The 27,385-nt window shown below is 38.0% G+C and overlaps 1 protein-coding gene across 3 annotated transcripts in view; it reads left to right on the top strand.

Moving 5' to 3' along the window:
- The window catches only part of CERK (ceramide kinase), a 75,418-nt gene extending 49,428 nt beyond the window's left edge, over positions 1-25,990 (top strand). The window contains exons 7-13 of one of the 3 annotated variants that reach the window (XM_067564394.1): positions 1,992-2,066; positions 3,044-3,196; positions 11,631-11,736; positions 13,764-13,834; positions 18,983-19,194; positions 21,570-21,778; positions 23,225-25,990. In XM_067564394.1, the coding sequence (XP_067420495.1) occupies positions 1,992-2,066; positions 3,044-3,196; positions 11,631-11,736; positions 13,764-13,834; positions 18,983-19,194; positions 21,570-21,778; positions 23,225-23,324 (926 nt within the window). In that variant the 3' untranslated portion in view covers positions 23,325-25,990. Of the gene's footprint in view, positions 1-1,991; positions 2,067-3,043; positions 3,197-11,630; positions 11,737-13,763; positions 13,835-18,982; positions 19,195-21,253; positions 21,779-23,224 lie in introns of those variants that run through there. The other 2 variants (XM_067564395.1, XM_067564396.1) reach the window with 2 other exon arrangements.
- The last annotated feature ends 1,395 nt before the right edge of the window (positions 25,991-27,385 follow it).

The following is a 27,385-nucleotide window of genomic DNA, read 5'->3' on the forward strand; positions in this document are numbered from 1 at the left end:
CCCTTCTGCGCGCCGTCTTCACTGCACTTGAGGGGGTGGTTTTATTCAGTTGACTTCCTGCTCGATTGAGCGGGTCTACACTGACTGCTCAGTCAATCCAGAAAGATCGATCTGGCAGCAGGGACTTTGCTGCCGTCAGTATAGACATACCCTAACATAAATTCCAGATCCTCTGTCGTCCCGTCCCGTCTCCTCCCTCCCCTCCCCCCCCGAGGAGCAGTTTTCCAGTTTTACCTTAATCTATTGCCTCTGTATAACACCCAGCACTTGTAATAAAACAAAAGTTTATTTAAGAATAAAGATTCTGCTAAAAGCAAGAGAGAGTGAAAACAAAGTTACAATGCAAAACAAAATCATAAAATATGAACCTGGGTCTACACTTATTAATAGTTACTTTTCCTATCTAAAAAGAGATGGCTGGCTTCACAGGAACCAAGATCCAATTTTTCACGAGAACACCTTGCTGCTCTAGGTGTCTCCTCAGTGAAAGGATTCAGGATATCTCCCCTTCCTCTGTGTTATAATGAAATAGTCTTTTATTTCTTTTCATAGATCAGCCAAACTCCTGTCTTGTAATGTTCCTTTTTTTACCTTCAGGAGGTTTTGATTGTTTGCCATTGCCTCTGATGGTTTTCCATTGAAAGTCTTGGGGTTGAACAAGGCCAAACAATTGACCCTTGTATTGTATCACCAGCAAAACAGGCAGCGTGACACCTCCCTCCTGCCTGAATAGGCCATCATCAACACATATTATCCCCTGGTAACTGATTTTTACTCCATAAAGCATACTTTCATTATACTTACATTATTCCTTAAATATTATCTGTACATAAATATCACAATTATGAATCTTGACAAGTTATGAGTTTCCTGTAGATACCTTACATGGATAAATATCCTGTAAGACATGTTTGGGGTAGTGAGTTTGTCAGGTCTGAGTTGAGAGTTGTTTGCAAAGAACAGGGAGGATCCTTTGCCCAGAAGCTTCTGTGTTACCACAGCTCTATTCCAGGGTGTTGAGTTTATCACAAGCTGCTCCTCTTCCAAACAAAAATCTGTATTAATAATAAATAAATAATAAATATGCTACTTTAATATAAAGGCATGGGTATATCTACTAGCTTTTAGAGTGTTTGTTGTATCTTTGCTCCTGACAAACATTTGTACAATTCAGATGCTTATATAAAGTTACTGACTAACTGTACAGAGTCTAGAAACCAGTAATTTCATACTGTGGTAACAATTTTTTTAAGTGGGAAAGGAGGGATTTTTGTACCAAAAAAAGTAAGACTGCAAGTATGTTCTGGAAGGACTTGATCAAATTCATAGGTACAACTATAAGTAACCTAAATGTATTTAGTACATATTCAAGGTCTTTACACAGGCTGTTTGCCCCACATTCAACCCACCCTCTCAAGCAAAAGTGAGGGTTAGAGGAGTAGGGTGATGATGCATATAATAGTGGTTCATGGGTTAGTGATGAAAGCAATTCCTAGAGGTGCATCCCTATGCACTAAGGAGGTTGGCTGTGAATTGACTGCTATAAAGTGGGCTACTTAATCTTTTTTTTTTTTAATGAGGTTTAATGAGCAGGAATTTCTGAACTGGGGGTTCAAAGTGGCAGCAGCTGTCATTCCTGTCTATAGGCTGAAATGCAAGGACTGTGCTGTTGTCCTAAAACCTTTCATTGAGGTAGGAGCTGAGTCTATCTCCCCAAATTCAGCATACTTCAGTGCATAAAGTGAAAGTACGTGGACTTTGTGCAGAGAGGAGTACATTTCACTCAGAGAGAAAATTAATGTTCTAATTTGATCACACTGTTATGATTTTCATATCCATGTTATTCCTTGGTTTTATTCTGTGTCTGCATTTAAGAAAAGGGAATAAAAAGGGACGAGAGGATGTAAAGTTTTTAATCTGAAAGACCACAGATATCGAGCAATATTCTCTCTATTAATAAAAGAAAAATGAAAAGCATTCATTTTTTACAGGTTCAACAGACTGCATATGCTATGCAACAGTTGGTGTCACTGATCCAGTAACATCAGCACTACATATTATTGTAGGTAGGTATTCAGCTAACAGGTTATTAACCCCTTTTCAAGACCTTAACATATCCAGACGTGATCATCATTTCTGTTCAGGTCTTTATTTACATGTGTAATAATATAGTTTGATTATAATAGATAAATATAGTATAAGATGTTTGCTTGAAATATATACATACAATTATGGTGCTAAAGAGAGTTAAGACTGAATGAGCATTTCTGTTTTAACACACTGCTTTCAAATGATCATATCTTTCTGAAACTTTAACTTTTGGTAAATGCATTTTTGCAGGATTCTGTCTGGCATGCACAGGGCAATAATGCAGTAATAGACTGACAAAGTTGTAGAAAATATTGTGTTATAATGTAAACAAGAAATAATAAATGATTATGTTCTTGAAGACCATTGTAATGCAGAACTATAAAGAGCAGCATTAAGAATTTGCATACAATCTTAATTTCAGCATTTCTTGGCTTTCAGAAGCTTAACCTGATCTTGCAAATATTTATGCAAATAATGAACTGCCTGCACTGTGAGCAGTCACACCAAACTGAACATAAAGTTAAGCACCTGTGGACCTCTTTGCAGGATTAGGGCTCTAATGTGCTCTAGACATAGTGTTTGGCTTAGATTATTAAATGCAGGTGTATGTTTATATTTTTTAAGTATTGCTTATTTGCTTAAGCTAAAATATAGAATTTTCCCAAATATGCTACAGTAAGCAACTTCAAAAATAGTAGGAGTCAGCAAGATGCTGCTATTGAGTTTTCCATCCCACTCCATTGTCTCCCTTTGGTACACTAGCCTCCTTTTGTCTTCATTATTTTTCCTCATTTAACAATATATGACATTGTTTCTTGTTTTCTATGTTGCATGTTTTACAAGATAGCTCTCAGCAAAAAAAAAAAAAAAAAGTTTAATGTTAAAAATTAGTATCAGGTTTGAAACAAAGAAACTTTTAAGTGAGATAAAAACCTGGAATTTCTGTTAACAGGTGACTCTCAGCCTCTGGATGTCTCCTCCATACATCACAACAACACATTTCTGAAGTACTCTGTGTCACTGTTGGGTTATGGTTTTTATGGGGACATATTAAAAGACAGTGAAAAGAAGCGGTGGATGGGTACAGTCAGATACGACTTTTCAGGTAACTTTTGTGTTATTACTACTTTCTTTTGTAGAAAATCTAAAAATAACGGAATGCTGGATAACCTCTCTCTAAGTAAACTTATGTAAAGCTTTTGAAAAATAAAAGTCAGACTGAATCAGACCGAAATTCCCCAGGGCAGCACCAAGCACGTTAGATCTCATTAATAGACTAGCCTACTGTAAAGCTTCATGTACACTTAACGCACCATAACATGAAGGTATCCTAATACTTCTAAAATTAAGGTTACACTGAGTTTTTTGGTTTAACACTGGGCTTCAATCTCTTTATTTCTTAATATTTTGTCTAAGAAAAAAATAAGTGTTTCAAATAACCAAAATTGTGAACCACTTACTCTGATTATACCAATTTGATTTCCTGGAAAGTTATGTTAATATTTTCAATATTTTGGGAAATGGAAGGAGTTTAAAAGGACTTGCTTTTTGAAAAGTTGCAGCTGCTGTCTAATCTGTTGTAATTAACAGGTGGCTTTGTTTTAACACTTGAAATTGTATATAGTTAGAGTTCTTTGAGTGATAGTCCCTATTTTATTCCACTGTGGGTTATGCATGAATTCCATGTGCCCAGTGTCAGAGAAATTGAAAATAGTGTCCATTGATCTGTGCATGTGCCCAGACTCACCTCGTGTTTCCATCTGATAAAGGTCAGGGCGGACTAACCAAGTCTCCAGTTCCTTCTCACTGCTGCATGCTCCAGTTCGGAACCTCCAGTGTCCTTGTCTCTGACTCAGCTCTAATGCTTTTAATTGTACATAGTTTTATTAGTTTTTAGTCATAAGTTTTAATAGTTTTACTTCTTTTCCTAGTTTTTGTAGTTTACTAGTTTTTAACAGCTTAGAATAAAGTTTGGGGGCTTCCCCCATCTGTCTCCCACACCCCTTTTTTGAGTATTGGACTATGCCCAGAACGCCGGTCTTCAAGCTCTGAGCCTCCTCCTGTCTGTGATCCTTCTCAATCAACGACAACTGCCAAAACTATGTCTACTAGCTGGGAGAAGCTCACATCACGGCTTTGTGCAGTATTTGTCAGTCTTTCCCCAGCTGTATCCGAGAAGGTTGAGCATTTCGTCTCCAGAAATATGTCATGGAAATGGCCATGAGACCACAACTGGACCCAGGTAGGGGAATCCCCCTTAAATTGACCTGAATCAGTGAGGAATACGCCTCCTGATGCTACTATATCCGATTCTGGTACCGAAGGAGCCACCCCCACAGATCCTATAGCAGGCCTACTTGTGAGATTAAACATTGGGACTAAGTCTTCCTCCAAGTCCACCACAGAGAAACTGAACATTCCCTCCACCCAAGCTTGTTCCAAGTCCCACAGACACAGGGTCCACTGGTTCCAGGTGGCAATCTGTTAGTACTGCCATCTCCGGTGCCTCACAAAATGCTAAACCCTCCAGCATTAGTAAGGATTTCATCACCGGTACCAACAGCCAGAAAGTAGAGAGGGCCCCTTATGTCGAGGCGATCCAGATCCATTGCTGCATCCTAAGATGTCCACCCTTTACTTGATGCAAAGTCCCCTCCACCATCGGGTCCCTCCATCTTCATATCCAGAAGTGCTAAATGACTTTTTTTTTTTTGTTGTCACCGAAAAGGTTAGTAGTGATTGGGTGTCTAACATAGTGAATGTCAGTGAAAATAAGGTAGGATATGAGGCTAAAATAGGGAAGGACCAAGTTAAAAATTACTTAGACAAGATAGATGTCTTTAAGTCACTAGAGCCTGATGAAATACATCTTACAATACTCAAGGAGCTGACTGAGGAGATATCTGAGCCATTAGCAATTATCTTTGAAAAGTTATGGAAGACAGGAGAGATTCCAGAGAACTGGAAAAGGACAGATATAGTGCCAATCTATGAAAAGGGAAATAAGGACAACCCGGGGAATTATAGACCAATCAGTTTAACTTCAATACCCGCTAAGATAATAAAGCTAATAATTAAGCAATCAGTTTGCAAACACCTAGAAGATAATAAGGTGATAAATAACAGTCAGCATGGATTTGTCACAAACAAATCATGTCAAACCAACCTGATAGCTTTCTTTGACAGGGTAACAAGCCTTGTGGATAGAGGGGAAGCTGGTAGATGCGGTATATCTTGACTTTAGTGAGGGTTTTGATGTGACAAGGCTGTCATACTTCCACCCTCTATGTCTGCCAACGACTTCAGACGCTATCAAGATTTATTCAGATTGCAGAATCCTTGCGGATCCCTTTGGAGGAAGTTAAAGACCAGCAGCATAAACTGCTGGATATCCTCCATATATCCTCTTCCTCCAAGATTGCACTGTTGATCAGCGAGGCTCTTCTTGACCCCTGAAAGGTGCTGTGCAAACGGGATGCAGAGATAAAAGTTTCTTGACCTTAAATGCACCTTAACCAAACTGCTTATGGAGCAGCTAGTCCTGGAATCCACAAGAGGAGACACAAATTCTAGATTTAGTCCTAAGTGGAGCACAGGATCTGTTCCAAAAGGTGAATGTAGCTAATAGTGACCATAACATAACATTTAACATCCCTGTTGGGCAGCCCACCATTATAACATTTTATTTCAGAAAGGGGAACTACTCAAAAATGAGGAAGTTAATTAAATCAAAATAAAAAGGTGCCAAAAGTGAAATCCCTGCAAGCTGCATGGAAACTTTTTAAAGACACCATAATAGAGGCTCAATTTAAATGTATATCCCAAATTAAAAAGCATAGTAAGAGGACCAGAAAAGTGCCACCGTGGCTAAACAACAAAATAAAAGAAGCAGGTAGAGGCAAAAAGGCATCCTTTAAAAAGTGGAAGTTAAATACTATTGAGGAAAATAGAAAGGCATATAAACTCTGGCAAATGAAATGTAAAAATATAATTAGGAAGACCAAAAAAGAATTTGAAGAACAGCTAGCCAAAGATTCAAAAAGTAACAGCAAAATGTTTTTTAAGTATATGAGAAGCAGGAAGCCTGCTAAACAACTAGTGGGGCCACTGAATGATTGAGATGCTAAAGGAACACTCAAGAAAGATAAGGTAATTGTAGAGAAACTAAATTAATTCTTTGCATCGGTCTTCACGGCTGAGGATGTGAGGGAGATTCCCAAACCTGAACCATTCTTTTTAGGTGACAAATCTGAGAAACTATCCCAGATTGAGGTGTCATTAGAGGAAGTTTTGGAAGAAATTGATAAATTAAATAGTAATAAGTCACCAGGATCAGGTGGTATCCACCCAAAAGTTCTGAAGGAACTCAAATGTGAAATTGTAGAAATACTAAATGTGGTATGTAACCTATCATTTAAAACAAGCTTCTGTACCAGGTGTCTGGAGCATAGCTAATGTGACGTCAATTTTTTAAAAAGACTTCAGAGGCAATCCTGACAATTACAGGCCAGGAAGCCTAACTTCAATACTTAGCAAATTGGTTGAAATAATAGTAAAGAACAGAATTATCAGACACATAGATGAATACGATTTGTTGGGGAAAAGTCAACATGGTTTTTGTAAAGGGAAATCATGCCTCACCATTTTACTAGAATTCTTTGAAGGTGTCAACACACATGTGGACAAGGGTGATCCAATGGATATAGTATACTTAGATTTTCAGAAAGCCTTTGACAACATCCCTCACCAATGACTTTCAAGCAAAGTAAGCCGTCATGGGTAGGTCTTCTCCTGGATCAGTAACTGGTTAAAAGACAGGAAACAAGGAGTAGGAATAAATGGTCAGTTTTCAGACAGGAGAGAGGTAAATAGTGGTGTTCCCCAGCGGTCTGTACCGGGACCAGTACTGTTCAGCACATTCATAAATGATCTGGAAAAAGGGGTAAACAGTGAGGTAGCAAAATTTGCAGATGATACAAAACTACTCAAAGTAATTAAGTCCAAAGCAGACTGCAAAGAGTTACAAATGGATCTCACAGAAGTGGGTGATTGAATTTCATCTGCCATTTTGTTGCCTAATGTTGATAAATGCAAAGTAATGCACTTTGGAAAACAAAATCCCAACTATACCTATAAAATGATAGTGTTTAAGTTAGCTGTTATCACTCAAGAAAGAGATCTTAGAGTCATTGTGGATAGTTCTCTGAATACAGTTGCAGTCAAAAAAGCTAACAATGTTGGGACTCATTAGGAAAGGGGTAGATAATAAGGCAGAAAGTATCGTATTGCGTCTTTATAAATCACTGGTACACCGATATCTTGAATGCTGCATACAGATCTGTTCGCCCCATCTCTAACAAGATATATTGGAATTGGAAAAAGTACAGAAAAGAGGAACTAAAATGATTAGGGGTATGGAATAGCTTCCATTAGAGAAGAGATTAACAACACTGGGACTTTTCAGCTTGGAAAAGAGACGATTAAAGGCGGTCATGATAGAGGTCTATAAATCATGACTGGTGTGGAAAAAATAAATAAGTAAGTGTTATTTACTCCTTCTCATAACACAAAAACAAGAGGCATCAAATGAAATGAATAGGCAGCAGGTTTAAAATGAATAAAAGGAAGTATTTCTTCACACAACACACAGTCAACCTGTGGAACTCCTTGACAGAGGATGTTTTGAATGCCGACAGTATAACAGGGTTCAAAAAAGAACTAGGTAAGTTCATGGAAGAGAGGCCCATCAATGGCTATTAGCCAGGATAGGCAGGGATTGCTGTTTATCAGAGGCTAGGAATGGCCAACGGGATGGATCTCCTGCTCTATTAATTCCCTCTGAAGCATCTGGCATTGGCCACTGTTGGAAGACAAGATACTGGGCTAGATGGACCATTGGTCTGATCCAGTATGGCCATTCTTATGTTCTTATCACAAAAAGTACTACATTCTGGTGAAAGATGCTGAATTCTTATATTCACACCTCACCCCGTGTTCTCTGGTGGTCAATGCAGTGCAAGAGAGAAGCGGTCAGTTCCAATCCCATCCTAATATTCCAGACAGAGATTGGAAATGCCTGGACCTTTATGGATGCAAAGCGTATTCATCAGCCACACTCCAGTTTAGGATTTTGATCTCTGATGCTCTCATGGTGAAATATAACTACCTAAACCACTCCAAATTGGAGGAACTTTGCCATGATCTACCAGAGACCAAGAAGGAGAAATTCCAAACCTTAATATTGGAAGTACACTTCCTAGTCCGTTCAGCCCTACAAGTCTCGCTAGACTCTGCAGACACCACTGCTTGATCCATTGCAACTGCTGTGGTTATTACGCGCACCTTATGGCTCCACCACTCAGGTTTTCCTAAGGACGTACAAATCACAGTAGAAGACTTACCATTTGAGGGCCAGAAACTGTTCTCAGAGCGCATGTAAAAGTCTTTGCACTTCCTTAAGGATTCCTGAGCTACACTTCGTTATCTTGGGATATACATGCCAGCACCAAAAAAGATGCTTGGGGAAGTATCAACTTTCCCTGTGTTCCCAGACACAACAATACACTCCTCAACAGCATTATGATACCTAGTGCCGATGACAAAGACCTCCTCCTAAACGTAGACAGTCCACTTCTCAGCGGTTTATCTCTCACACTGCACCACCGAAGCAACAATTTTTGAAAGTACGGTTGAGGCCCCAAGAAGCCTCCCCCTCTTTCAGTCATTCCCACCGTCTTTGATGTTCCATCAGTTTGCCTACCACCTACCTCCGTTCTTCCCATCTTGGAGACTCATCACCTCAGACAAGTGCTACAAGTGTTACTGTTCCCAGGGTGATGCTCTTCTTCTCTCCTGGTTAGACCAATTCAACTACATCTTCCCTCCACTACCGTTCCTACCTCAGGTGCTACGTAAAATCCAGCAAGATAAGGTCATTCTGGTCAATCCCTTCTGACAATTCTGGTTCCCCAGTCTCCTGCACATGTCATCTCATTCACTGATTGCCATCCTGAACTTCCCCAGTCTTCTCATCCAGTACACCAGCAGGATCAAGCATCCCCATCCATGACCACTCCACCTCAAAATGTGTTATTTGCATGGGCATCAACCCTAAAAGGGGCACGTTCCTCGGCAGTACAGGACAGTCTCTCTAACAGCAGGAAAGACTTCACAAGACAATGTTACTAGTTTTCATCTTGGGCACAGCATAAAGGTGTTATACCAGAAGCTGCAGAGTTTCCCTAATCCTGGACTATATTCTATCTTTAGAGATACTGAGTCTCACCCTCAGCTCTTTGGAGGCCACCTAGCAGCAATTAGCACATTCCATCCTCCTATGGAGGGTTACTCCAATTTTACACACCCGTTAACTACTAGATTTTGGAAAACCTCTTAAGAATATTCTCCCACTCCAAGCAACCACGCCTCAATGGGACCTGAATCTGCTGTTTACAGTATTCCACAAGGATAAGGTGTCCTTATGCCTATACTGAAATTTTTACCAAAGATGGTCTCCCAGTTTTATATTAACCAATCCATTCACTTAGCTGTTTTCTTCCCAAAACTGCATACATCTGCAGAAAAACGTAGATTCTGTTCCCTTGATGTCTGACAAGCTTTGGCCTTTTACCTGCAGAGAACAAAAACAGTCAGGAAGTCCCCAGGACTGTTTATTGTGGAAACAGAGAGAATCAGGAGACAGGCCATCTTCATCCAGAGACTCTCCAAATGGATTTCTGGCTGCATTAAACTCTGCCACCAGCTGTTGAATCTACCGCCCCTCACTAGGGTATGGGCTCACTCCACTAGAACTGAAGCAATGACATGGCATCCCTCCAGGACATGCCTGTCATAGTCAGACATGTAGAGCAGCCATCTGGAGTTCTGTCTGCACATTTGCAACACATTACACCTTGGTGCAGGTCTTAGTGACAGATGCCTTCTTTGGCATGGCAGGTCTCCACATGACCATTCCGTCCTCATCCTCCGTCTTCCTCCCACTTAGGTACAGCTTGTCAATCACCCATAGTGGCATATAATAGGGACCATCACTCGAAGAAGAAAAGGAGGTTGTGTACTTATAACTGGAGATTCTTTGAGATGTGTGGTCCTTATCAGTATTCCCCTTCCTACCCTCCTTTCCCTCTTCTTCTGATCTGTCAGATTCATGGTGGAGAAGGAACTGGAGATGCAGTCTGTCCGCCCACCCTTTATCGCCTCGGTTGGAAGCATGAGGCAAGTCTCAGGGTGCATGCGTGGACCAATGGACACGACTTTCAAATTTTCTGAGTCCATGGTGCACATGCATACCCAGAGTGGAATACAGATAGGTACCACACATCTCGAAAAACCTCCAGTTACAGGCAAGTAATCTCCTTCTCTACAACCAAAACTTCATTCATAGGCTAACTCAGTGAATAAAGTAAACAAAGTTGCTAGTATTTTTCATCACAATTGTTTCCATTCACATAATGGAAGGTGACAGGTTTAACAAAATTTGTTAAATGTCAACATCTGATAGTTTCCATGGTAGTTATTGTCCAGGTTTTATTAATAGCAATGTTGTTGTTAATGTGCTGTTTGTAAGAATGATATCACATATCAACCTTAATATTCAGTACCCAATTTTGGTGGGGAGATTGTTGATGTTTTTCGTCTGAGAACAAGTAATGACAGTGATAAAAGGATTAAGGGTAAGAAGTAACATTTGAGATTAGAAGAGGAACCAGTGAACACAAGTGTTCCACTTCTCATAGAAAATATGATATTAGAGTTTAGGTGTTGGATTAGATGTAAAGAATGAGGCTGTTGGGCTTGAAAGAGCAGTGGAACTACAGTAATGTGGAGGACACGTCTATACCTACAAAATGTTATTTTCCCAAATTCTGTACATCATGTTGGCCAGAAAAAATAAGTTTTGATTTGAATTTTTTTTTATTATTGTTATTTTTTTAGGGCAGGTGAACTAGTGTTTTTCAAATGTTTCCACTCTGGGTTTTTCTTCATCATCCCCCTTTCTTAAGACTGTTTGCCAGTGTGTTTGTAAATTCAGGAATATACTCATTCAATTTTGTATTTGACCTTTGTATTGTAGTGCTCCTCACTTTCGCACACATTTTGGAATTAATATCTGAATTTTAATTTTGATTGTACTCTAACCCTATAAATGCAACTGTTATGCTACTGGGAAGTATTGTTTATATTCCCCCCTCCTTTAAAAATAAAAATTAATGTTTTTGCCCCGTCTAGGCCATTGAAATTCATGGGAGTTGTATTAGGTAAGCATCATAGCTGGCTTTAAAAATCTCAGCCGCAATTTTTGTTATTCATGTAATAATTAAGGAAAATGAAGGAGAGGTACTTTTCACCCTTCACCTGTTCTAAAAGGTCCAAAAGAACAAAGAGATGTGGATTTGTGGAGAGCAACTGTTCTCTTGCAATTCCTGGAGGAGGAAATGGAGAAACAACAAAGGGATGGATGAAATGCAGGGTTAAAATAACTAACAGCCATATAATGCTCTTTTTTTCTTTCTTTTAAGGTTTCAAGACGTTTCTTTCTCATCATTACTATGAGGGAACAGTTTCCTTTCTACCAGCAAAACACACAGTGGGATCTCCAAGAGATAAAAAAAGATGCAGGACAGGGTAGGTTAATAGTTCTCTGTTGATATTACACACAAACTGTTTTAAAAAGGCTCCAAAATAAGAGTTTCAATTTTAATAGAATATTGCCTATTCTGCATGGTCTAACAAGGAAAAGTAAAACAGAGCATTTATTTATTTATTTATTTTAGGTACAGATAAAAGGCTATTTTGTTTTCTCCGTATCCAGAAACATGCTATGGAAGAGATGAGTTCAGTAAAAAGAAGTGAAATTCCTTGATTATCTTAATTTTCCTAGGTCAATAAACAAAATAAACTCTACAAAACAAAAAGAAACGTTAGAACTGACTTGCATTACAAAAATGTGGGTCTGTTGAGCAACCAACATATTTCATCCTGCATTATTAAGTGATGCAAAATAAAGCAATGATGTAGTGCTTAGATACCAAAGAGACACTCAAGGGCATGTCATGTAAACACTAGCAAATGACTAGTCCAAAAGCCTTCTAGCTTCAACAAACAAGGAAGTAATTACACTTCTAAGAAAATTTTCAACCAAACATGCTTTTTTGAAAAAAGAAGTGGTTTTTTTTCAAGTTTTAATTGCATTCTGGCAACTCTACTTATTGAGTCATCAGACAGAAAGCAACCAGAATTAATCATACTGTAAGCACTGGTTAAGATTTTTCCATTTTTTTTCTATCCTCTTTTAACATGACATGACATATGTGTTTAAACAATTCCAGTATGTGTTATTACAGTATGAGTCCTCAGATCCTGGAAAGACTTAAGTATGTGAGTAGTCCCATTGAGTAACAATCTTTTCAATTATCGTTAGATAAAACCTGAGGATAATGTGACTACATACATGATTCAGTCTTCTCAGTGTTGGGGCCTTGTTCTGCTCTCATTGAAGTAAATGGCAAAACTCAAAACCATTTTAATTGGGGGGCAGGATTGGGCCCCCTAATACAACCAAATGCATTTTAATTAATCACTGGTTTCCTTTTTTCCAGTTCTATTAATAATTTGCTCAAAGTTTGAACTGTCTTTGTCAATTGTCATTAAGGTTTAAGAATCTGTTACTGGCTTTGAAATAAAAGACATGGCTCTTTGAGCTCAGACAATAGAGGCTCATGGCTTCAGATCCAGGGTCCTGGGTCTTGACCTTTCTGCTGAAGATCTACCCTGGGGTCCTGGGAGAGTCCCCTCCCACTGTGATATTAGCACTCAGCTGTTCCTTCTCAACTGTCATGGGTAGTCTTAATGAAACATAACAGAAAGGCAGTAGAACATCAATGTCATGTTGGGACCTTATGAAATTCTGTAATTTTGTACAGACATTTTTATTTCTACCTAAATTTTTAAGGTGTTTCCCTTTTTTCCATTTAAAAATGTCAAACCTGAAAATAATTATGAAATTAAAAAATCATGTAAAAGCTAAACAAGAGTTTCCAAACAAATTTACATTTAAACAAAAAAAAGTTGTCTAAAATGGGGATCAGACTTTACTCAGCCCCTCCCTACAGACTTAATGTGAGCCCTGGTCCTGCAGGCCACTCCATTAGGACAGATCACCATTGAAATCAGTGAAACTCTGTATGGGCACAAGAAACCATCTGTGTGGATTCAGTTGGAGGAATAGGATCAGAGATGTGGATGTGGGGGAAGGTGTCATATTGCACTCGTGCTTACAATCCTACTATGTTATCTGTAGTCTGCTGTGGTCTTGGGAGTGCATTACAGATTTCTTGGAATGGATCGCACTTTGATTCTGATCACTAGCAGAAAATAAAAGTTTTAGTGTGACTTTTGCATAGTTTAAGTACTAAAATAATCCATTATTGTGTATGTATCCCTTTTAGGGGCTGGAGATTTCTTACAGATTTATTTAGTGTAAATCCAAGCTTTGAACTCTGTTTAAGCACCTGGAATCTTTGTCTGCTAAAGAACAATAAATGTAGGCTGGGGTAAAAGTAACATTTTCCTAATGTGAAATAATCAAAGTAACTTATTTTAGTAGTTGAAAAAAATATACTAATGTTAAACTGAATATTCATGTTTTTCAGGTGCTACATTTGCAGGCAAAGTAAGCAACAACCAGAGGAGCTACAGAAGAAATACGGATTAGAACGTAATGGTAACATACTGGAGTGATAAATGTAAAAAATGTGTAGTGTTCCATTACAAAAAACTTCATAAAAGCCTAGATCAGTTTCACTTTGTTGTAGTTATTATAAACTGGCAGAGAATTCAGGGGTTAAGTTGAAAAGAAAAATTTAAAGAAAAACAATAAGAAATTACCACCCTCCAATAATCCTGCTAATAAATATACTAATTCCTTGAACAGTTCAGTGGATCAGGATTTTCCTGCCTGAGAAAAAGAGTTTATTTTGTATCTCAACTAAATTCTAAATCATCTGTATTCTTGATCAGAAAATAACACTTAATTGACATGCCCTGAGCTAGTGTGGAAGCTGAATTGCCTCCTAGATAGCTGTCTGGGCAGATAGGAGTTAAGGTTTTGTACTTTGTCAGAACTGAAGTTCATTCTAAATAAACAGTTATATGTTTTAAAAATTGTAAATAGCATTCTGTGAACATGAACTATTAATAACCTACTTAAAATCTTTTCCAGTGATAACCTACCAGTCCCTGGACAGATTACATGTGATGTTCCTCACCTGATGCTCCAATCATGTCAACTCCACCTACACACATACACAACTCCTTGAATTCCTGCATTGACTTTCAATCTTCTTCCACACAGAACATTCAGACTACTGCTCCTCACCTGCAAGACTGTGCAGATCTGTTCCTAGCTGCATCACTTCTCCTGTAGCCTGTTATTCCCTCATTTGTGCTCTGCAGTCTTGGCAAACCCTGAATCTTTATTAAAGCCAAATTCAGACTAATTTAATTGGTGCAATTCTGTTTGACTGGAAACTAGCGTCAGGCCTCTATCTCCTCATGTAAATCCTTCCTTAATGCTGTCCACTTTTGGACGGATTTCCAGTGCTGACCTCCATTTCTGTTCTTTGTTTCCTTAGGGCCTGATCCAAAGCCTGGCTTCAAGGCCTTAAACATTAAACATAATGGATCAGATCCTACAGTATACTGTAGTCATCATTTTGTGCAACATCACTGGTAGAGTCCAGTCATAAAACTAACATATCTAAAATCAAGCGTGTCTGTGACCTGTCCGTGCCTAGGGTAGCCACCTGAAAATGCCGAGGTCAGGGCAGGCTGCAAAAGGAGAGCAGATTCTCCCAACACTAGTGGGTGACACTGAAGTCGGACTTCCCAACCAGCAACAAACAATGCTTCTGATTCCCCACACTAGTTATCAAGAAGCTAAAAAATAAATGTACACAGCCCTCTGTACTGTATTTCAGTCTCTGTCTCCCAGTCAGCCACTAGGTCCAGTAAAGAGATCAGTTATTTAAAACTCTATGCTCTTTACCAAAAAGGTTTCTCCTGACCCCAAAGGGTCAGCCACAGTACCGGATCAATATAAGTTTGGATCTTATCCAAAATACCTTGCTGCCAGCCAATCCTTTAGTAACTAAAACTAAAGGTTTATTATAGAAGGAAAGAAACAAACTATAAGAGAAATGTTAAATGATTAAAGCAATCAGACACATACAATTGATTTGAAAGTCCATATATTTCAGGTTTCTAGTAGAATTATGGTGTTTGCAGGCTTGAATAGTCCCTCTGTGTACATCCAGTACCTGGATGGGCCTCAGTCCTTTGTTTTATAGCTTCAGTTCAGTTGTAGATCAGTTGATCCAGAGGTAGGTAGCTGAAGACTGAAGACAAAATGGATGTTGTGCAGCTGCCTTTTATGTCCTTTGGCCTTTGCCATGCTGCTTGTGGAAATTTGAATAAGGAATAAGATGGAGTCCAGAGTCACATGAGTAAGTCCTGGTGACTTATAAGGTATATCCCTGGCTTCTCCCCCTGGGCCCATTGTACCTGTGAATTTCCTTAATGGGCCATTAAGCAAGCTAGTGCTGCAGCCATCCTGTCTGGGGTGTTGCCCAGAAACACAGTAGATGTTGAAATATAGATATAAACATACCCATAACTTCCATTACACACATAGCACATGAACATAAACATTATCATCTTACTTAACATATTACAGCCTTTCTAACGGTACTTGACACAGCATATCTCATATGAATTATTATGATTTTGACATATTGATGTTAAATAATATAAGTGCCCCCCCAATCCAGCCAGCGTCACAGTGTCAACTTATATGACACGTCCACCTCCAGCTGCCAGTGTAAGAGTTGGGATGTTTTCATCCTGCACAGATCCCTAGCTGTCATTTCAACTTCTTACATCAGAAGAACTCTCTGACTGCTTTGACTTATGCCTGGGAACCAACCCTGCTCACAGAGTACCTGAGCAAGTGCTTGCTGAAGGCAATAGGAGTCTTCTCTGGGCACTGGATCAGGCCCAGAATCCCCAAAATCAGGAGCAAAGGAGTATTTTTAGCACTTTTTTTCATTCAGTATCTCGTATCATTGCTCTTCCTATGGGCATGCACCCCACCTATAGCTGAGACAATTGCTTTATAAAACACTTGCTCTGTTCAGTTGGAGGACCCAGAAACTCTGACTGTAGTGACAGCAGCTATCTTTTCTAAGAAAGAAACCATGTCCATTTTGAGACGTAAGCTGTGCTGAGAAAACTGTCAGCTCTTCCTTTCTCTTGCCTTCTTGTTTTTTATTGCATTGCTGTCCTTCTCCTTCCTGAACCAAGGGCACAGGTTTTCTTGTGCTGTTTATGGTCATGTAACTTACTTATCATTGCATCGTCCCTGGTAAGCTGGAATTGCACAAAATGTACCATGCTATTGAGGAAGTGCTTTATTTTAATCAGTTTTTGGAGCTTATCATACTTTATTAGAATTCCAAAGTTGTTTCAAATTTCAGTTTTTCCTTATAAACCTATATTAACTCATCGTCTTTATGCGCAGAAAGAAGTGGCAAGATGATGGTAACGTGTCATGTCACACGAGAAGAAAATTAACTGATGTGTTGATCAAAGACTCGACCCTGCAAGGCTTTAGAAGACAGTTGTGAAAGAGTAGTTCAGGGCCAACATGAGGGCCAATAAGCCTGGTGTTATGTTAGTTATGATTCAGTAAACATTGGCTCAGGCAAGTAGGACCAGCAAGTTAGTGAGCCATCAGGAATACTGTGGCCAGCATGTGTTTAAGCCTCTGGTTATATAGAATACTGTTTTCTTAGAACACAGATACTGTCAGCAGCTGGTTTTCATGGCTTTCCCAGCTCTTCTCTAAGTGAAGCTGATAAGCAAAGTAGAATAATCTGCTAACTCTTGGTTTGCAGTAAAAATCTGTAAAGATTAAAAAGGCTACTGCACACGTTTCAGATTCACTGGGTTGCTCTCCTGACCTTACATCATGCCCGCTTCCCCCTGTTCAGTTCAGCACAGGTTTAGCAATATGCTCACCTTGCTGAGCGCTGAATGCATTTCTCAGCACTATGTAGAAGTCTCTCTGTGCAGGTGCTGAGCAAATGTTGAGTGCTAGCACTTTGTGTCTGCACAAGTAATTTTATCAGCTCTCAACAGCCTGCGGAGTCAATATTGCAGTCAGATAACTCCAAAACATCTCCACATTGAACACTTCTATTGTATCATTCTGTAGCTATGTTTCCTTTAGTTCAGTTGGGAAAGACTCTGCTGAGTGGAAGATTCCAAAAAGTGGAAAATTCAAGTGAAGTTAGAAAAATTCACGTTTTCAAGAAATAGCTGCCTCCAAGCTCTTGCTTTCTCTGTGTTGCTGTTTAGATTGGAGGAAGATCAGTTCAAAATTTATCCAATACAGACAACAGCTACTGCTTTAGAGTACAAGCTATGCAAGCTGGATGATCTGGTTAATTCTCCTCTAAAACAAGCGTGGAACCATTTGATCAAGTTATACAAAGCATATCAGAATTATAGTACTGATGAAGGAAATCTCAAATCTCTTCATCAAAGAGATGAAGGTCCTAAAATATTACATTGTAAGGTCCAGAAAACCAACTCAGAGTGAAAACCATTAGTTGTTAATTTACCAAAACAGGTAGAGGGGAAGAATGTTATATTGCTGAATCCCTACAAGTAGATATGTGAATGCCTCCATCTCCCCCCTTTTCATTGATACAGTGTATTACTGCTATTTAACAACAAGTTTGATTATCAAGTTTATCTTCTTTGTTGGTTCCTTAACATTTCCTTTATCATTCTCTACCCTAATCATCTATAGTGCTGCTTTTCTGTCTAGGGAGATTCTTAGTGCTCATCTCCATAATCTGCAAGCATCTATTGCCTTTCTTTACATTTTTTCCCCCCCAAAAATGCCATTTTTATGCAGGGTTTCCAGTATAACAGTCCATTGTGTCAGGTAAAAAATACTACTATCTGGTAGTAAAACTGATGCATCCAGACATTTAAACTGAGTCTGTTATAATCTAATACCATAGTTTAGGCTTGATGAAAACAAGCTTCTCTACCTTCCAGTTACCTGGTCGGGCTTGTAATACCAATAAACACACAGGGACCAATTTTGCCCTCAGTTAATCCCATGCAACTACAGATGCCAGAAAAATGTTCAGATTTTCATTGTTTCCTCCTCCAACACTTAGGCCATCACCGACCCCTGAATCATTTATCCTCCATGCCACCTTTTTTATATTTACTTGAATACATTTTGTGGCATGGGAAAAAATGGCACCAATTAAAAACACAAAACAGAATGGAACAGCAAACCACCACCCACACGCATTCTTAATTTTCTGGGATCAGCAACTTAATAAATTAAAAGTTAAACTGCAAAAATTGCTGACTCTCCCCCTGCTCCCTCTTTTTTTAGCAGGTTCCAATCCTTTTTTTTTTTTTTTTTTTGCTTTGATGTATGTTAATCCCAGTACCATGGATGTTGAGTGTATTTGATATCCATGTAGTAGAAGTGTCAAACATTTATGAAAGAAGAAAAGCATGTACCCTTCTGGTGCTATAGACTCATAAAAGAATGTTTAGTAGAAAGAAGTATTAAATATTTGTAGGGAAAAAAACAATATCAACTTTGTGTGAGAATGCATGATAAAATACAGAAAATATATTTCTAACTTAAGTTAATACAATGTATCTATAATGCATTAAAATGTTTATTAAATAGCTGAAACTTGTTAGGCATGGTTGTATCTCACTTCTTTTGTAAGTATATGGTAATAGTCTTAATGACATGCTTGTCTGTGTGTTTCAGAGGATGAAGGAGGAGAAGATTGGAAGGTTATTAAAGGAAAGTTTCTGGCCATCAATTCAGTCAATATGAGCTGTGCCTGTCCGCGGAGTCCTAAAGGCCTTTCACCAGCAGCTCACTTAGCAGATGGCTCTGCTGACCTCATTCTAGTTCGCAAATGCTCCAGATTCAATTTTCTAAGGTATCTCATCAGGCATACAAACCAAGATGATCAGGTATGTATTCTCACTTTCTAAGACCATGTTCTGTTCAGGGGCTGAATGGGGTTTAAATGTTGTGGAACTATCTGGCATGAAGATCGTCAGTGATGGAACTGATAAACAAGAACATTTATGCAATTTGGATGAGATATTCTGAATACATGTGACCATCAATGATCTCAAGACATTTTATGTAAGAGCAGGGGTGCTTCTATCATGGTCTCCTTAGCCATATTCCAATTTTATTACTTACATTAGGCCTTTCTAAAATTTCCCTTTTATTTGGATTTGATATAGATTTGATTTCATCCCAAAATGCTTGCATGCACATACATGTCTCTTTCAGCAAACACTGAAATGCACCAGCTTCTGCCCTGCAGCAATATCACACAATTGTTCAGAACAGAAAATGAAGAATAATTTACACATTGGAAACTGCATAAAACATGTAGGTTAGCAGAATGTAGTTACCAAAACTGTAATTTGGACATGACACAGGCTTTCAAAAGATTTTCAATGACCATAAATGATCAGAATATGGGCTTTACGTGTCCTACATCAAAATTTCTCCTGATTATGCTATTACATTTTTACAGGATTAATTCCAATGGAAGTGTGCCTGTCTTGTTTAAAATGTAGTATATTTATGGCTGCCAGCATGCCTACTTACCTGGAATGATTGCCAGACAACTGACTTTAATGCCATGTTCTGATGATAACTAAGCAATGGATTAATGCTACACCTAATTGTAAAGTGCTTATTTAGACCCACCTTTTTCTTTCTATTTCCACTCCTCTCCCCAACATAAGTGGCTATAACACCCTGTATTTCCTTGTACTATTGTAGCTCTCTTCCTTTCCCTCCTCCATTTGCCCCCACCCCATCTTCCTTTTTCTTTATTTTTCCTTAATATTCTCAATCATTTTTGCTTGTTTCTTGCTCCCTGTCCCTGATTATTCCCCCCCCACATATTCCATCACTTATCACAAGGCAACATGCTGCTGGTGGGGGAGGCATCCAGTGGTGGCTCTCTCTGGCCATGAATACAAGTTACTAGTGAGCTGCTCACTGAGCCTATAGCCCTGTACTCATGAGCTGCTGTTGTGGCTTGCTATATTAAGGACCACAGCATCAGCAGGGAGGAAAGATAGGCTTTGAGAAGCTGCCCACACCTTTGCAGTGGGACGTCAGAATGGATCCAGGGTCATGCAGCTATCCTCTCCCACCCCTGCCAGCTGCTCTGTTCTTTCCTCTGCCTACCTAGAGTGATATGCCCCATACCACTCTCTGCTCATCTCCTCTTTCCTGGGCTGTCCCGGGATTAATCTAGCATTCCCCTGTTGAGAAATACTGATTTAGGTTCTCAGATACCATGGGGATGAGCATGGTACAGAAACCTAGATACATTGAGTTGTCTGTGCGTTAATATAGACTAGTCAACAAGTCTGACTTGATATTTGCTATTTTATTGGTTGTTCCTTTGCTCACTTTTGTTGTTTCCTACCTGTATTACAATTGCTAAACTGAGTACTTTACATTATTATAGCTTTCTAAACATTTTAGACCAGATTCTCTAAGTGGCCCCCCCCCTCCCCCGGCAGCTGAGGGCAGTCAGCAAATTGATTGGTCCCTTAATATTTTGTACAAAGCCTATTTTAAACAACTTTGTGAAATAAGTAACAGTATACTATCACAGCATAAACCTGTAAGTCTCTGGAAATTAAGACAATCTCTTAATTCCACATTTGTTTCCAGTGGGGTTGGCTATTTAAAAAGATTTTACTTCATTGGAGAATAAATATTACTGTCCTCTCCCCTCCCCTGACATTCCCAGCTCCATCACAGTGCCTATACTGCAATGTACTTCTCTAGATGTGGCAATCCCTGGATCTCGCCGTCAGGGGAAGGTTACACAGCACAGAGGCAGGGGAGCTGCAGAAAAGTGAGTGCAGTTGTACAGGGTCTGGAAGTTGAGAATCAGAGGCCAATATGGCAGTGGGCCTCAACCTTATTCATATTGTGTGACCCTATGACACAACATAACATAATTTTGGAATCTCCTCCTACTCATAGTTTCAGGATCCTACCCCATAGAGCCATAAAGAAGGGCAGAGTCTTAGAAAAAATGTCCCTGGAGAATCCATGTTCTGGTGATGAAAGCAAAGGCCTGAAAGCCAGGAGGATCATATGACCATGTGTTTTATGTGACAAGAACCATTGACTTGTTGTGTAACATTGGGAAAATATCACATGTACTTCATGCTGCGATTAGCCCCGCTGGAAAATTGGAGACCTCAGTGAAAACAAAATGCTGCTTTCTGTGTGGAGCTTTACTGATTAATTTAAATACAAAGCTTTGTAGAATGCCGGTTTTAATTTCTCTTTGTAGTTTGACTTTACATTTGTGGAGGTTTATCGAGTAAAGAAGTTTCAGTTTACATCAAAGCATTTAGAAGACAATGGCAGTGATGTGAAGGATATAGGAAAGAAACGTTTTGGCCAGATCTGCAGGGACCATCCAGCTTGTTGCTGCAATCTTAGTAACAGCATCTGGAACTGTGATGGAGAACCTTTGGATAGCTCGGCAATTGAAGTTAGGTGGGTAACTTTCCCAGTGTATACAGTGTGTAGCAAGATGATCCTTTTAAGATACTTGCTTTTTAAGTCAGTCAGTTTTAAGAAGTTAATAGGTTATAGCTGACGTTATATGCCTAAAGCACTTCAGGGATGTTTTTTAGAATCAGTGTAAAGAATTATTTTGAATGCTAGCCTTTGCTTTTTACCAGATACTTTACAGGAAAATATTAAATGCACCCTTTCTCTTTCACTAGAATACACAAAAATGTATCTCACAGCAGATTCAAATCACATACTGACAGCAATTTCAGTGTCAGGGATCATTTGCTTTTCTTCATGGGCCTTCTTGTTTGCTAAGTAAAACTGAATGTAAATGTGCCCGAATAGCAGTGGTTGAAAAAGAAGCTGGTTTAATTCTTTTATTCCTGCTTCATCTAAAAGCTTACATAGCTATTAGTTGCTTCCACAATGTCCAGAATTCCACAATACAGATACAAAGAGCACTTCCAGTGCTCATTTTGGCTAGTAAGGAACTAGTCCCATGCGACATCATAAGTTTGCCAAACTTCTGGTTATGTTATATAAGGATTGATAATATCCACATTGGTATTTCCTAATTTTCATTATTTTATGCCACGTTTTCAGGAATAGAAAGTATCTTAAAACACACTTTTGGTTTTGTACTGTACCCTTCCATTGTCCTTCATTTTGAGGGCTGTCATTCATATATGTCTCAAAGTTATCAACATTACACACAAATTTGTTATCTCCTTACTTTTATTGTTAAAAATTACTTACATCAGAAATAAAGGATCATCAAACTGAGATTATAGAAACTACATTCTCTAAAGGAATGAATTCCATATCATTTTAGGTAATCTACATGAAGACACTTTGTATCCCTGATTTTGAGTCTTTGTCAGATATTGTATCTGACTTTCAGGCCTTAGCTGGTAGAGAATTATGTTTACAAATATGTAAATGTTCAAATCAGGTGGGAGTGTGGGAGACTGGAGTTTGTTTTTGTAATTGGTAAAAGGAACCAGAAATACAGTACAGAAGTCTGCCCATAGAACATATTTCCATTAAACAGTAATCAAATGACTAGATGATCACAAAGGTCTCTTCTGGCCTAATCTATGAATCAATCATTATTCCATAGTGACTTGTATAAACAGATGTGACCTATCAAATGAAGCCTGCATGCAAAACTCCCACTGAATGCTCTCTGTGGGGAGAGGTGGTCGCAGGGCTGGTGATCTTGTGAATATGCAGTCCACCATCTAACATCCTCTGCAGAAAGGGAGTGCCCCAGCAGGATAGGGCAATAGTTTTGTGCTGCAGTGCCGAATGTTTAGCCCAGCCATGTAGAATGCACAACGATGCCAAATTAGGCCCATCGCAAATGGGATTACATTTTAGTAAAAAAGAAAAAGATCTTGAATATATGATTTCTTTATTTTGCAGGGTTCACTGTCAGTTAATGAAACTCTTTGCAAGAGGAATAGAGGAGAACCCCAACAATGAAGCTATTTACAACCAGAGTACAGTTGAGCAATTACTGTAGATATCCTTCCACACTGTTTAAAAAAAAAAGTTAAAGAAAATTACTTGAGTAAATACAAATTTCATTCAAGTTAATAAATATTTTAAAATTGGAAAGCATTTTTCTGGTAAAATATAATTTTATACTTATTTTATTTCATCTTTGTACATTTTTAAGGATTTTAAACTTTCTCTGAGTCATCAGGAGATATTTCAGAGAAACAACCTAAATTATGTGTGTGGTGGGAGGAGGATTAATTGACTTACATTTTCATGATGATTGATGTTCATTCCATTTTTAAAGAACTAATTGACTGGCTGTGTTGTAATAATAATTATAGACATGTTAAAGTATTGTGGGTACTTTCCAATGAAATCACACCATTGGAATAGATCAAAATAAGATATTTGCAATGTCAGTTTGAAAAGATCTGCTTTGGTAGAATTATTCTGTAGCTGCATGTGAAAAAAAAAACCAGGGAAGTAGTGATATTATGTCTTCATTTACTTCATCACAGTTTTTTATTAATCTTTCATTATTTGATTCTGACTGTATCTAGCAACTTATCAATGCAGTTCAAACATACATTCCTGGCTTTAAGTAATAATTTTAAGAGTTTATAAATATCTTAGTAAATAAAAAGCACATCTGTATATAAAGCATACCTGCTCTTACACACTGTATTTATAAATTCCCCAGCCTGGATCTTTGTGGGATTATAAAAGGCTTTCATGAATTGTTTGGGTGATACTAAGTACCACAAACTGCAGCTGAAATATCGTGCAGGCCACTCATATGGGCATTTTATAATGCCAGAAAGGCATAGGCAAGACAAAAATCCATAAAGCACCAGCAAATTTTACATTTTAAAAAATATTTTAAATTAATACTCCTTAGCAGTGACCATGGCACAGTCCTTTGGAGAGTCCATTATACAAGGTGAAACTTCTCTTTAGAACAAGAGCCCAAATTTTCAGCTTAAACACATGATTTAATTGACTGAACGTTTTAAGTATTTTTAATTAGTGAAATGTGGAAACAAATAAAATAAAACTTAATTTGCTGTGTGAAATCATGGGGAGAAACTGGCCTTTGATAAATCACAAATTCACTGCATTGGTTGCTTGCTATTGTAGCAAAGAAAATTGATTATCCTGTACAGATATGGAATGATTATTTAAACATATGTATTAATTTGTGCTGGTTATAGATTTTGGACTGAATTCTGTTTAGTCATTTCAGTCTTGTACCTATATAATGAAGGTCAGAATTTAGCACCCTCTCTCTATGCTGCCTTTTGATGAGTGTATGCTTTGCTTTAAAATGTTTTGTTTGTGTTTGTGTTGTGTCTGAACAACTAACAGTACTGTATTTACATAATTTATTGAAACTTCAGTTGTTTAGCTATATTAGTTTCTTTTTCCCCACCTGTTCGTATTGTTTCAACTTTGGTAATTTTTCATTGTACTGCTGAAGCACTTGAAGAACAGTTATTATAGATGGCTGATTTTTTTTTCAACAGAGGCAATTACATTTAAGTGTAATTGCTAAATTGTGTGCTGTATCATTGCTATAGTAATATTTGTACTGCGGTAGTCCGATAAAACATATGCAAACAAATTTCCTTTAATATACAGTAATATAAAGCTTAGACTCTATTTTTCATTATGTACTATTTCAGTGAAATACTTGAATACTTTTCCAAAAGTAGTACCATTTTACACTGTTCTGTAATGGGATCGGTTGGAAAATTGATTGAATCAATGTTGTTCACACATATTTAATATAAAAATGATATTTACACTATATTTTTAAAGCCACATTTACTAACTGTATTTGAAGTAAAACCTCCTCTGGAAATATAGTAATCCAGTTTAGAAATACATGTTTTGTAAAAGTATCACGTTAGTGTAAAGTTAGCAGGCCACTTCAGTGACCTGGTGATAGGCATCTAGTGGGAAACCCACGTTTCAATTCATTTGATCTTTGGGCAGGCAATGTCTCACAGCACTGTGGATATGCCACATTCAGTTCACAGGCAGATAGGGACACCCGTCATGCTCTAGAGTAAAGTATCTGTTGTAGGTGGTCAGAAGTGTAATTTATGTTCGCAAAGTGAGCATTATCCAACTGCCCCAAATGAGAGGTGTAAGGCTGAGAAAAGAGGGCTGCATAGGTAAAAGCCTGTCATGAATTTACACTGAAACCTTTGAGAACTCCTACTACCTGAAGCCGTGTTTCCAAAAGAATCCTATTATGAAGTCCCTATTGTGCGGAACAAGCCACAAGAAGAAAGCAGAGAGGGAGTTGTATAGTCTGGTGTAGAGATGAAAAGTAAATTAGAAAATAATTGGGCTGTTGCAACATAGATAGCAAAAATATAGCTAATTGACAAATTATGATGTTTCATCTGAATAACTTTCTGTGTAGTTTACTGTTAAAACACCATATATGATTGTGTGATGTAGCGAGAGAGAGCGCGAGCTGTGTGAGTAGTGTCTGCTTATGTCTTAGTTAATACTAGAATAGGATTGTTCTTTTTTAAAAACCATCACATTATGGAAATTACAGATGGAAAAATGAAGTTTAACTTTTTAAATCTTGCTGGCTTCAAGATTAGAAAAGTACATTTTGTTCTGATGTGTTGAAGTGAATTCTTATGAAAAATAAAGTTATGTTGTACACAATATGGCAGATTTTCTTTTGTCATAAGTTTGTGTTTCAGCGACCCTGTTCTTTCCACACATATGAGTCCAATCTATTTTAGTAATACTAATTCCCCCTACTCTTTAGCTACTCTGATCTGCACAGCAGAGCTTCAAAATTCAGAATAACTTGTGTATTAAATGAACTATCAAAAACTTTAGTGCTAACCAGTTCACCCACCCACATTCGCTCATCACCAGATCTCTGTATAGTAGATTTGTGATAGCAAGAGCAAGTTGGCACCAACATAAGCAGATTTAGCCAAATAAAGAATTAACAGGCTTCCATCTGGGATATCTAGATTCAAAATAGTGAATATAACTATGTTACCATGCAGCCAGTTTGATGCAGAGCAACAAATACAGAAGAATATGCATTATTTATACATGTGAGCCTGCCTGCCAGTAGAGATACAGAAGTGTTCTGAGAAGTAGAGGAACAAGGAACTGGCACATTAGTGGATTTTACTTTTGTGGGTGGTGACTCTGAAGTTCACAGTTTATTTTGTAATCTCTGTGACATTGCTGAAAAAGTAATTTGATCATGGCTCATTTATTTAGTAAAATCCTGACATCCGTTTTTCACCTTAGCCATGTAGTATGTTTGTGTATGAAATAAAAAGGATGTCCTACATTTTAACTAAGCCATTATACTGATGATTTGCCCTGGATTAAAAACCAGAAGAAACATGGTTGAATTTTAGGTAATGCAGTTCTCAGATCATTTGTTGGTCAATGTTGCATCTAATAAAAACTGACTACAGGACTTTTTCAGTGCCTAGTACCATATTGATTCACACTGGAGAAAGAAATGAGTATAACAAATCTATAAAGTTTAAGTTTACAGTATGCATAAATTACAAATGACAATATGAAATTGGTCAAATAAAAAATATTACCTCACCAGCTAGTTTATCTAATATGAAGACATGTGAATAACAATAACTTTCCAAAAGCCAAATATAAGAAAAATGTGCACAATCTAGTATAAATTCCATTACTAAGATGGTTGCAGATATCTACCAGTTCTTTGAGTTTGCACACAATTGCCACAACACCAATAGCAACTTCTTTTAAAAATGTCACTTAAAATTACGTTTCCAGAACGTGGTCTTCTACTGAAAATAATTTTAGATATCTGTTTAAATAACATATTGTATAAGATACATACTGTAAAGTAACAAAGCTTTAGATGCAATGCAATTAAGTATTTGGATTCACTAACTCTATTGTCCTCTAACTTGTAAAACCAAAGTGAACCACAGTATCAGTGAACACAGAAAATATCTTGTAGATATCTAAAAATCCATCTAAATATGTCTAAGTATGGATCAAAAATCCATCTAAATATCTTCTAGACATCTAAAAATCCATCTA

The sequence above is a fragment of the Emydura macquarii genome, unplaced genomic scaffold, assembly GCF_026122565.2.
Source record: "Emydura macquarii macquarii isolate MOO-44397 ecotype Brisbane River unplaced genomic scaffold, CSIRO-AGI_Emac_v2 contig_2636, whole genome shotgun sequence".
NCBI classification, from domain to species: Eukaryota; Metazoa; Chordata; order Testudines; family Chelidae; genus Emydura; species Emydura macquarii.